At 44.6% G+C, this 12,292-nt stretch overlaps 1 protein-coding gene across 1 annotated transcript; it reads right to left on the bottom strand.

Annotated features, from left to right (window-relative positions):
* Nucleotides 1–3,357: 3,357 nt before the first annotated feature.
* On the bottom strand, nt 3,358–7,479 carry LOC139747531 (uncharacterized). The gene is made up of 3 exons (XM_071659933.1): nt 6,720–7,479; nt 6,247–6,401; nt 3,358–5,586 (listed from the first exon to the last, which is right to left on the bottom strand). The coding sequence occupies exons 1-3, from the start codon at nt 7,434–7,436 to the stop codon at nt 5,373–5,375; spliced, it is 1,086 nt and encodes a 361-aa protein (XP_071516034.1). The 5' UTR covers nt 7,437–7,479; the 3' UTR covers nt 3,358–5,372.
* Nucleotides 7,480–12,292: the final 4,813 nt, after the last annotated feature.

Genomic DNA, 12,292 nt, shown 5'->3' with positions numbered 1-12,292 from the left:
TTCTAACTAGGAACTGTCGCCAGGCGGGAGTTTTGTTCTGGGCGTGTGAAAGTTTAGATCACCTGCGATTGCTGAGTAGCTTATGCCCAGACGAAGTGTGTGGTGAGCTGGGAAGGTGTGAGTACTGGAGGACAGCAAAGGGTGAGCCTTGTGGCGAGAGGGAAAGGGGTGTACTTGGGAGCGCGTGCGTCGCTGCAGGGAAACGACCATGACTTGGGGAAACTAAAGGGAAAGTCCAATACAGAATAAGAATTTTCCTTTTTTTTGGGGGGAGAGGAACCTTATACTCCTTATTCCTGATTCACGGTAAAAGAATTTGCATACAGAACATACATTTGTAACGTGCTGGTATCTCAGAATTTAAGGGTTTGGCTCTCACTAGCATTTGAATGCACTTAAAAGAGTTGGAATCGATTGGTTTCTTAAAACAATATCTCTCTTTTTTTCCTAGTCTCCTGACGTTAGGACAGACCTTCGTCAGGATATAAGCAGACACTTTGATTCAACCATCATGCAATTCTGTCGTAAAGTTCTTGAATCTTTCGTATCCACTCTAGTGAGTCAGTTTTGTAGTTATCAGGACATTCAAAGCGATTTGGGTCGAAGTTCAGAGAGATAGAAAGACGAACACACACACACACACACACACACTCACACACACACACACACACACTAAGGATTAATGATTACCCCCTTACTGATAATAGTATACTAACGAAGGTAAATAACCAACGCAAGAAAGCTGTCTCAGGCTAACGAGTGGAGACAAGGCTTGCTGGAGGGCGGGCGACGTGCTCCTCCTCCCTCCTCCCACACGCGACACCGCGCGTAACGCTCTCCTCTCTAAGCCCACATATGCTCACAAATATACGATGCATTTGACTGGATTCTCTGCACTTATATCACTTGAACAATGCGTCTGTATCGATGCGTATTCAAGTAAAATTTGACTCACGCTATCATAAAGGGGTCATATTTGTACATGATAGTACGGTTAATGAAATCGACAAACAACACTCGAGTACCTAGGTTCGAATCCTGAGACCAGGATTACTACTCGTGGGTGTGAAGACATGACCTGTGACCTGAGCTATGGGTAGTATCGTCGTGTTGGATAAGTTATCATGTTTTGCTGAAGGTACCAGAGTGGCAGCCAGCGAGGGATAGAGTACATTGAAACGATGTGGTATACTGGGGTCGACAAGCTGTCTCTGGACTGAACCAGGGCATGTGAAGCGTCTGAGATAAACCAGGGAAAGGCCTATGTAGCCTTAATGTGGATAAGGAGTTGTGATTTCGGTACATTACACGTTCCTGACGTTACCTCGCTAACACAGGAAACGGCGATCAAGTATGAAAGATGTCATATAAACTTATACAAACATTTACCTATTTATCTCGTTTATTTACAATTACCCCGAGACAATTATGCAAGAAAGTGTCCTGACGTCACCCACGACCTGTTTCCTGAGGCCTCTGCTCATCTTTTATCAGAGTTCATTCCAGGCAGAGCTCATCCTTACCAAAGATCATTCTTACCATAGCTCATACATATCAGAGCTCAATTCTACCAGACCTCATCCCCATCACAGCTGTTTCCTATTAGGGCTTCGTGCTGCCGGGGCTGTGGCGTTTAAAGCACCGTTACCTGTTCTGGAGCCGGGAGGGCCGGTAGAAGGCGAGAGAGCTGGTAAGGTTAGTCCACAGTTGCCAAACCGCACAAGAAGTACGCGGTCCTCAAGGTCGCCTCATAGCACACAGGTGCAGTGTAGAACCAAACACCTTCCGTGTCTGGAAGGCGTTAAGAGTGGGGAATAAACATTTATATTTAAAGACCAGCTTTGAGGTGGCAGCGAAAGGACACTTTCGTGAAGCCTATTCGCTGCCTACATTCTCTCGTAGTGATATTATCTAACTTTTGAAGATGATATTTGATGAATGAGAAGGTTTGGTAGCTGGGGAATATGAACGCTCAGATCTCGAAGTCGTGGGGTCCAAGGAGTTCGCCAGCTGATTAGAATGGCATGTATGATGCGTAGAGCAGTGATTGTGTGTTCTAATAGCTTTGTTTAGAAGAAGTCTCAGTTGTACATTAGTTGCCTGTCTATACGGGCAGTGTATACAGGCAGTGCACGGCTATGCGAAATCATCCGGGAATTCATCTTCGTTTGCTGTACGTAGTCGTCCACTGCTCTAACCACACGTTACAGGGAAGGTTAAAACTCGCACTACAGTCATGTTGGGAAACAATCATGTGGCAGTTGTTGAACACAACTGAGTCTAGTCTCCCTCGAGGAACAAAAGTATATATATATATATTTTTTTTTTTCATACTATTCGCCATTTCCCGCGATAGCGAGGTAGCGTTAAGAACAGAGGACTGGGCCTTTGAGGGAATAGCCTCACCTGGCCCTCTTCTCTGTTCCTTCTTTTGGGAAAAAAAAAAGAAAAAAAAAATAACCAACCCGCGAGTGCGTCCCGGGAAAGGGAGTCAAGACGAGGTCTTTCCTGACGATGTGAATCATCGAACAAGGACGGTGATCCCCTACTGATTCGCCCAAACAACCCAGGTTTGGTTCCTACTCTTCATAACTCTTTTCCCTAAACATCTCTATGGTCGGGGTGGTGTCTGAAGGCGCCCTATGGTCGAGGTGGTGTCTGGAGGCGCCCCTTGAGCCATCTCCTTCTGGCGTTTCACTTCAAGTGTTCCACAGAACGCCGAATCCCAAGAATACAGGGCGGAAAGAGTTCTGATACTCCGCATACCTGAAGTGGTATGCTGGTGATCAGATGCGGGTATATCTTGCGAATCAGGAGGAGTCTATGGCAAGGGTTGTGTGGTGAGCATTATGTGGGGTGTGGTGAGTGCTGTGTGGTGTGTTTGGTGAGCGCTGTGTGGCGCGCTTGGTGAGCGCTAGGCAGCGCGGGCGTTGATCGCTGTGTGAGGCGCTTGGTGAGAGCTGTGTGGGGCGCGTTGTGAGTGGTGTGTGGTGTGTTTGGTGAGCGCTGTGTGGCGCGTGGTGAACGCTGTTCGGCGGCGCTCGTGGTGAGCGTTGCGTGGCGCGGGCGGTGAGTGCTGTGTTCGGTGAAGCGGCGAGCAAGCTGGGGTCCTGTCCCAGGACTTGGGCTAACGTCACGACCTCACGATGCAACATACGTACAAACACGGTTGCTGAGCCATGAATTACTTCGTCTTTTTTTGTGTTTTTATAAAAACCATTACTTCTTTTTTTGTTGTTTTATATAAAAACCAATATTTTCTAACCATTGCCATTTCTGAGGACCATGTCTGTCCCATAGACTCTCGTATACGGATCGAGTTTCTAGACAGAAGAAAATGTAAAGTGGAGGGAAAGATGCATACTGTCGACTGGAAGAAAACGGGAGGATGGTGGTAAGTGGTAAAGTCTTTGTTTATGAAAGTGAATGGACTGCTGTCAAACTTTATTGTTTGTTTACACGCAGCTCTCGGCAGTGACCAGACATATCAACAAAAGCAATATGAAATCAATCATTGCTTCTTCCTGGTGACGTTCAGACTCAACCCAGCTCTTCCAACTCTTCCTCAGGTGTTACTATCTTAGTACGTGGTGAAGAGACCATGGCGCCGCCGAAGCCACCGTCACCTCCTGCGGGAGGCGACACTGTGACCCCTGCAGGTACCGGTGTGTACCATGGGGGTCGTTCCCTCTAGCGGGAGCACCTTTGCTTGAACACTCTTTCCTCCCTCCCTCCCTCCGTAAGGTTGGACGGGTGTATTAGCAATGGGATTTAATTCCTTCTTCTTAGTCTAACCATATTTCTGTTGGAGGTACATCGTTCTGTTGCTTCTCTAGTGATCTCTCTCGTTCATATTCCTGTTTTAATGCTTGATACGTATATCTAAGCAGAGTCGTTTCCGGGAACCCGCCTGTAAGTAATTTACACAGCGAGTAAGGGATAAAAGGACACCTTTGGCGAGGCTCTATCATCGTCAGTGGACGGAAAGGTGTACAGTCTCATTAAGGAACTTATCACTCCAAAGGAATCCATCACTTCCCTCCTCCAGTGTGGAGCGCAGCCTTGGGGCTTCGGGAAACCCCATCAGGTGCAGAGTCAGCACTTGGAATAACCCAGGGTCACAATTTCTCCTCAATTACAAGACGTACCTATGAACCAGGAGTGTCCTGGCAGCCACAATAGCACACTACTACAGGTTCTCTGCTCTTATACAGGCGTTTTCTAAACCTACAGCGATCATATCTAGCACTGAAGTGACCTGGTCTTTCAGCACCTCCCTGGAGGCCAAAATTCTCGCAGCACGTAGCGAATAGGACTATATGGACTACAGTTCTAGTTAGACCAATACTGGTGGAAGGTCCTAAGAGCGGACAAGCACTTTTAACAAGGCTGTTAACATGGTCATGAAGCTTGTGTCCAACATGAGAGGGGTATCCATTTAAACTGGATGTCCAAGGCAGTATCATCGGCTTCAGTAGGGAGGGAATAAAAAGTGGAAGGAATAAGATCGAGCAGAGCACCCTCCCATGAGAGCGGTGCAAGAGCTGATGATGGATTCAGGGAAGCCTACAGCATGAACTCGGAAATGAGCGATGTAATTTAGCACCATATGAATTCCACACAGTTCACAGTGAGTGGAGTTGGATTAAGTGTTGAATTATTCTTTTTCCTGGAATTGGGATGATGTTAGCTCTACAAATAGCACAAGCCTCACCAGCTTTACCATTCGGTTCACAGACTTCCCTCGAACAACAGCAAGGAAACGAGCAAGTTGGGGATCAACTGTAGATAAATGAATATCATAATTGATGATGATACATCGTACATACAGTGGGCCAAAGCTCATAGGAATCTCAACGCATTTACACCAGCCTTCTCGCCTCTGAAGGCACGGAAAGGGAAGGGTATACCAATGAGTCTAGTTTACAGGCCAGACACATTAGCTCGTGGATCACAAAGGTCACCACCATCGATACCTGAGTGGGTTTATATGTTACGTCGATCAGTCGATCATTAGAAACATTCCTTACATGATCATCATGAATCAGGACTCTCGTTCTGAAAGGGCTGCACAGACTGCAGGAATGCATAAACTGTGCCCAAGGAGGGAGAGAGAGCTTGGAGTCTTTCAGAAGTGGAGGGGCAAAGTTTTGTGTTCTTAAATTCTGATAACGAGTCGAGGTTGTATCTATAAATGGCTACACAGTTGCAGACACAGACATCTCACCAGTGTTCAGTGCATAGGCGGCCTTAAACTCTCTCTCTCTCTCTCTCTCTCTCTCTCTCTCTCTCTCTCTCTCTCTCTCTCTCTCTCTCTCTCTCTCTCTCTCTCTCTCTCTCTCTCTCCAATACCCCTGCTGGCTGTAACGTCTTCACACAGTTAGCACTGATAGCATATCTTCCCATCTACTGTCCTTCCGAAGGGCGTCCTCGTCCTCGTCGTCTTCAGAGGAGGCAGGAGAGAAGTCTGGGATGATGTCCTTGACGAGGAACCGAAGACGCGTCCCCACGATTTCACGCTGCCGCCTCGTCCTCTTGCCCTCCAAGTACTTCCTCCAGCGGCTCAGTGCATGGCGGAGGACCTTCCTGATGGAGAGATAACACTCTTGATCAGTCAGGGAACTGGGTGCGCATAACTTTTGGACCTTTAGACTCTCGGAGCAAGAGTTATTGAACTGTCTAGCTTTGATTACGAGAGATAATTGTCGTCAAGATGTTTGGAAGTTTCCTATTAGTTCAATCGTGTTGGATGCTGACTCAGTGGTGGTAATTCCCGTGACACAGTGTGGCAAGGGACACCCCCTCTACCTGAAGCAGTGCAGTAATGATGATGTAGGAATCAACATTTTGGTTTCACTGGGAACAAATGGGGCGGAGTGAGTCGTTTGTTCATAGACACGAAACAGAGAAGAGTCTGTCTGTTAATGTCAATAGCGTTAAATCTTGATCTCAGAAGCTCCATTAGTATAAGGATAAAGGATTTAGCTATGATAATTCTCTATGTTAGTTTTTCATTTATGTATCTATTTTGTAAAGGCCTCCGCCTTGGTTTAGTGGTTAGCATGGCTGAGCCTGACGCATTCATGGGCCAAACGGGGTTCGAGCGCTTAGGTCCGAATGCTGATAGGTCGAGAAAAGGGTGCCTTAGAAATAAGAGTGTGGGATCCATAATATACATGATAGCATATGGCAGAGCTGCCAGCCCAACCACCACCAAAACAACGGTCACTGTGGCGCGTCACTCACCTGTGGTAGTGCTCCTTGGCCCGCTGTATGCCCGCCCTCCTCTCCAGCAGCAGGTCCAGCGCTGCCCACCGCCAGAGCCACACATGGCGATGCAGCAGGAGCTGACGGTGATGCTCCACCGCTCTGGCCACCTGCTCCTCTCGTGCTGCCACTGCCTGTGGTCAGGTCACGCGCGTGACACAGTACAGGTAGTGTGTTATTGTTCTATAAGTCTACCGGGTGTGTGTTATATGTATGTATGTACCAATAACAAAGGAGTTAAGTATATGTTCTAAGCTTCGCAGATATTTCACCAAGTTCAACCAGTTAAGTTCGTAACTCAGAAGAGCAACGAAAACTTGCGTTCAACTAAGGGACGTTTTACATAACACTCCAGCCGAACTGTGAGGATGGGAAAGAAACATGAGAAGCAGTGGAAGTGTTTGTGTTAGTGGCGTGTGTTTGAGCTCTGCTCGTGTACACAAATAGGTTACCTTTTTCAAGTGGGTGAAGGCTTTACGGAGGAGGCACTCGTTGTGGAACCTGATGGCCACTTGATCCCTCCACCGTTGCCGATTATCTCGGTGGATTCGTAGATTTAAGAAAGCTCTTTGCAAGATCTTCTGTCGGTAGTGCTTCCTGGCCCTGATCTTATTTTCTCTACTTATTTTCACGAGCCTCTTAAAAGCTCCGAAGTAGTGACGGAGGAGCTTCTGCTTGCGAAAATCATCGGCCAGTTTGTTATGTCTGGCTCGCCTCGCCTCCCGCGCCCTCCACTGCTCCTCCTTCACTAGCCGTAGTCTGTGGTTTTCCCTCATTTCTCTCAGTTTATCACGCTGTCTCCTCCTCGCCTCTTCGCACTGTCGCTTCTCCTCTTCCACTTTTCTCTTCGACTCCTCGAGTCTCTTTATCTTCATCGCCTCTTCTATCTCCTGCCTGCGGACCTTCCTCTGCATGGCCCTGACCAGGATGCTTGACAGGGGGTTGTCGCCGATCTCACCAGCGTCCGATTCTTCGGCCTCGACATAGTTATAAGTCACGTAATTCCTCTCCTTCACAACGTACTCTCTTTTTTTCGATCTCTCCGCTGCTTTGTCTGCCTCTTCCTCTTTCTTCTTGAGTAGTTGCCTGCTGAGAAAAGCAGCGACGTGGGATGGCTGGAGGTGGACCTCGTCCGCTGGTGTCGCTGCTACCCAGGGATTATTATTCATGCTCACGATGTAGCCTCCCACACTCCCTCACCCCGGCTGTTATCTACCTGCTGGTGGATTACAACACTTATAGTACAGGTTATGTAGCAGCTACACGCATGTATATATGACTAGATATTTCACACTCACACGCAAAGAAAGCTTATAAATACACACACACAAGCACGAACTGCCTAAGCGAAAGACAAAAAGGTCTTAGGAAAACGTGGTCGTTGTCTAATAAGAGTCCCAAACGTTTGTGAGACATTGGGCTCCGTTTCAGGCATATAATGTCAAGCGGGTTGTGCGTATCTGGGCTGCCAGAAGCCATTTGATACAGGATGCTGGCAAAGAAGCTGAATCTTCAGGAAGGAATGAATGGAGGCTTCTTCAGTGGAGAGAACATACCCTTAGTGGAAAGGAGCAAGGGGCTATGTCAGTGCCGCGTGGCTGGATTTATCATGGAAACTGCTTTTATTCTATACATGCATACTATACCTTGCCAGAGGGAATTGACTTATACCTGAACATGTTTGTGGAAGATGCCATGGTCATGAGGAAGGCAAAGAGTGATGAGAATTGTATCAATTTACAAGGGAACCTAGACAAACTCTGAAGTTTGTCTGTTACGTAAATGAATGAATTCGACCCCATGTTGATGAAAAGTAATGGGGATAGGATACAGTGAATGGAGGCTTCGATATGAATATCACCAAGCAGGAAATGAGCTGTGGAAACCTGTGTGTGAAAACGACTTAGGAGTTGACAATGTGCTTATGATGAGTGTCTGTTTCTATACGTTTTTCCCAGGATCATGACGTATGGTGGAGCGTCCGTCAGTCCAAGTGGGAAGATCCAAAGCTTCGAGCTTGTTACTATGTTCTGTTACGTTACTGTGCTACGTTATGTTTTCATATCATTGCTTTTATTAAAATAACATATCGTATTTTGTATCATGTACGTCTTCCAATGCTGGAAGTATAGATCACTGTTAGTATGATGTTTGAAGTAATGTTATTGGTTCCGAACCGACGATGGTTCGACTTTGTGGTGTGGGATGAGAAGTAATGTGGTGGTAGAATGCAGCCCGTACCCCCACGCAGTGAGCAGCGGGCGAGCTGTCATTGAGGTAAGTCTTCTCTGTTATTTTGTTCCTTGATGACGTCTTAGTCTCCACCACTTCCAAACATGTTTTCTGTTCCATACTCTGTGTATATTATGTATATAGTTATCTGTGTATATGATGTATATGGTTTGTTTCATGCTTTAAAGCTGAGTGGTGGGTTGGCAGTTTTCGATGATAAGTTGTTCAGACATTTACTTAGTTTTTGTTTTGTGCATCACCTGGTAATTTGATGATATATCAGAATTTGATACTATTTAATAGATTTCTATATATTGTGGTCATCAACAATTACGAATACACCCAAGTATCCAGTTAAGAATACACCCAAGTATCCAGATAAGGATAGATTCAGCTAACTTTTGACGTCGTGTATTAGGACAAAATTAGAGGACACTTTTCATGTTCGGTTGCCACGCTTACAGAAGCACAGATGACAAATAGATATAGTCCAGAGGAGGAGGGCCACAAAGATTACACCAGTCAAGAGAACGTAAAGTAAGGGAACCGTGAAAGGCTATAGATTTATACAACTTGGAAGAGAGAAGATTATAGGGTTACTATAACCAATTTGATCAGGTCAACAGTGAACAGATCTTCGAAAGACGACACAAATATAAAACAAAAGCGATATCTGAAAATTAATGCAACAAGAATATCAGCTTATGATATAATGCAATATTTTTATAGTATAAGAGCAGCGGATGAATGGAATCAACTAAGCGACAAAACAGTGTGAATGCGGCTAGCTTATAGAAAGTTTGGAAAGCGAAGTGACGGAGAAAGTTGAAGAGATGGGGGGCCTCGCGAGTGTAAGACTCCTTTCCCCTCCGGCGCAAATAGTTGATCACATATGCTCATATAGCCACAGATATTCTCCACCTATCGCTTATACATTTAGATACTTTGAGTAAGTTTGGACACACATAACCTGATAACAAACTAAATAACAACCTAAGGAAACAGATACCTGCCTCGCTTGGCCTCCACTGCAGACGAACACGGGAAAAGCGACAGATAGCCAAGGTTCTCCCACCACTCTCTCTCTCTCTATTCCATGCCGTCAACCCTCCTCAAGCCTGTGATCCGCAGCCGATGAGTAGTATCGATAGGCAACTAATGGATCTTCCTTTTGAATATCCTGCCTACACATAAACTCACTTAAGTGACCTCTAAAACTTCACTTAAAGGCGATGTTTAACGATACGTTCGCACTGTCAGTCAGTCCCACTGCGTTCGCCTGAACGTAAACGGACGCATCTCTTGTTACTATGGCAACAGACTCGATAGCCCAGTATGATCATGGTTAGTCATGTAACCAATCGATATCTACGCCTTCCCACTATTAATTAGAGCAATTAATGATAAGTTGTTGTTCAGAGTCTGATACAGATATTTAGATTATCCACCCCAAAAATTGTTCGGTATCTTTGAATGTTTGGAGGAAGTGAGGAGTGTGACAGAATCAGAAAAATGTTTGATGAAAAGTATAATATATAGAATCCATGTGAACAGGAGAGAGAGAGAGAGAGAGAGAGAGAGAGAGAGAGAGAGAGAGAGAGAGAGAGAGAGAGAGAGAGAGAGAGAGAGAGAATAACATCTATCAGCACTCTGATTTATATCTAGAATTACCGATAGAATGCGGAAGACGTGAATTAGCAGCGGAGGGCGGGTGTGATCTGAGCGCAGGTAGAGGCAACGGAAATGTATATTTACTGTACAGTGGAAGGCGAGGGAAACACTAGCGGCTGATCGATGTAATCATCGCAACACGCACACGACCTATCCATTAGCACGGGAAAAGGAGTTCATCGGAAAGGAATCGTAAATATGTGGAGAAAATATGATCAGTAATGAATTCTTACTGGCAAGATATCTTTCGCGTACTTAAAGTGGTCATGATAATTTGCTGTATCACACAGCCGCACGGCGTGGGACAAGGCCAGCCCCACAAAGCAACGGAACTCTAATGGGTTGTGGCCTAACCTTGGCTGATGATATACGTTCCTGGATCGTTTTTTGGCTCGAGAAGGAGTCCATATTAATCCCACATATAATCTGGATGCGATTTCCAGTACGCTCTAGCCTGAGGTTACTCTCTGACCTATTATACAGTACAATAAACTCGTCAGCCAAACACTATTTGATGTAAATAAAGATGGCAGTATCAAATAGCGTTGCCAAATAGCATCTTCCGCTCGTTTGTTGATTCTCTAGTCGCTGAGACTCGTATACGCACTTTCCAAACTCCTTTTAGTGATCTGAATGATCAGTGGCCAGATTCCTACACGTCCCTGCTCCACCGTTCGCCGTAAATTTGCAGAAAAAAGATAAAACCTGCGAAACTACCTACCTAGAATGTTGTAAAACTGGTTTGCCTTGAATGAAGATTTTCGTCCTGAGGGATCAGCCAACCGAGATTTTTTCCCTCTGCTATTTTTTAGGCCAAACGTACAGGTTGTACATACTCAGAGGGTAAACGTATATGATATCCTTAAGAGAGATATTTTCTTAAATGACAGGAATGTATATTTAGCGAAAAAAAGTCAATGGCTCATTGTGGTTTGAAATTTAATCTCGGGTTCGCATTACGCAGTAATTGGTTCTGCTGTATGTAATGTTATTCACGATTATCTGTGATACACCCAATTTCTATTTCCATTATTTAGATAGTTCATGAATGTTTTCATTAATAGCATGAGGATATTTTGTTTCCCATTATCATTCTCTGTAACATAGTGTTTCAAAGAAAGTGGACTTGAATGGGGACTATAATCATTCATTAAGATAGATTACAACTCGGCGAAAAAGAAATATTTGTACTGTGAATTCTAATACATACTGTTTTTAGTTTGCTTCATTGAGTGTCATTCTTGAACGTCACCACTACCATAAGAATACCTAAGTTACCCTTTAAACGTTCTCTGTGTCATGAAAATTCAAAGAAAATGGAATTGATGGGACTTCAAAATATCGATACGAGTTAAATGTAAGTCGTCATTTGCCATATCATAGGCCGAGAATGGGACATTTCATCGCCCTAAAATGAATTAAATGGGAACTAAAGCCAACCTCTGTGGCTATTTGGACTTAAATTTCCTTTTAGATATATCTTTAAGGCTGTGAAAGATGTAAAACATGATGCCCTGCTCGAAAGCCATTTTGACTGCATAAATCTAATATCATACATAACAATCATGTGAAAGACGCGTATTTACTATTCAGGAAGTCTGTAAGAAAAATTCAAAAGCTATGTCCCTAAGATTCACAAAACGGATCCATGATAAGGAGATCGCGTGCACTGCCTGCGGAATTTTGCTGTTTGCCCAAGCACTTGAGGATAAGTTAGTGGCTGGGGCCAGCGCAAGTACCCTTTTTATCCAGTGGATAAGAGAGCACCGCTGATTTGACATGAATCTCTTAAGATTTTCCGTAGTATTGAGAAATCACTGGTAAAATCAATTCCTTTGCTTGATATATATATAAAGAGGGTTTACACCTGTTTATTGTTACCATTATTGACAAGTATTTAAATGTATGGAGATAAGATAGAGAAAGATAAAGCCAAGTTTTTATTCATCACACTAGACTGAGCTTCACATTGAGCAGAGGAACATCAGACACACAAATCACAGACATTGTATAAACTATAACAAAAATATACGTAAGGTCATATAATCTAGTTTTTCACGGAATTCTAAATATAAAACCTCTACATACACAGTATAAGACTAGATGAGGTAAATGGTTAATC

The sequence above is a fragment of the Panulirus ornatus genome, chromosome 69 (assembly GCF_036320965.1).
Source record: "Panulirus ornatus isolate Po-2019 chromosome 69, ASM3632096v1, whole genome shotgun sequence".
In the NCBI taxonomy this organism is placed as follows: domain Eukaryota; kingdom Metazoa; phylum Arthropoda; class Malacostraca; order Decapoda; family Palinuridae; genus Panulirus; species Panulirus ornatus.
The sequence above is the reverse complement of the archived record's forward strand: the minus strand, read 5'-3'. Positions and strand labels throughout refer to the sequence as shown.

Bases quoted from the DNA above. Each gene is read 5' to 3' on its own strand.
- LOC139747531 (XM_071659933.1), bottom strand. From the start codon at position 7,436: ATGAATAATAATCCCTGGGTAGCAGCGACACCAGCGGACGAGGTCCAC. The intron at 6,402-6,719 runs GTAACCTATTTG...ACCTGACCACAG, and splicing joins CCTTCACCCACTTGAAAAAG to GCAGTGGCAGCACGAGAGGA. The intron at 5,587-6,246 runs GTGAGTGACGCG...TCTCTCCATCAG, and splicing joins GCCAAGGAGCACTACCACAG to GAAGGTCCTCCGCCATGCAC.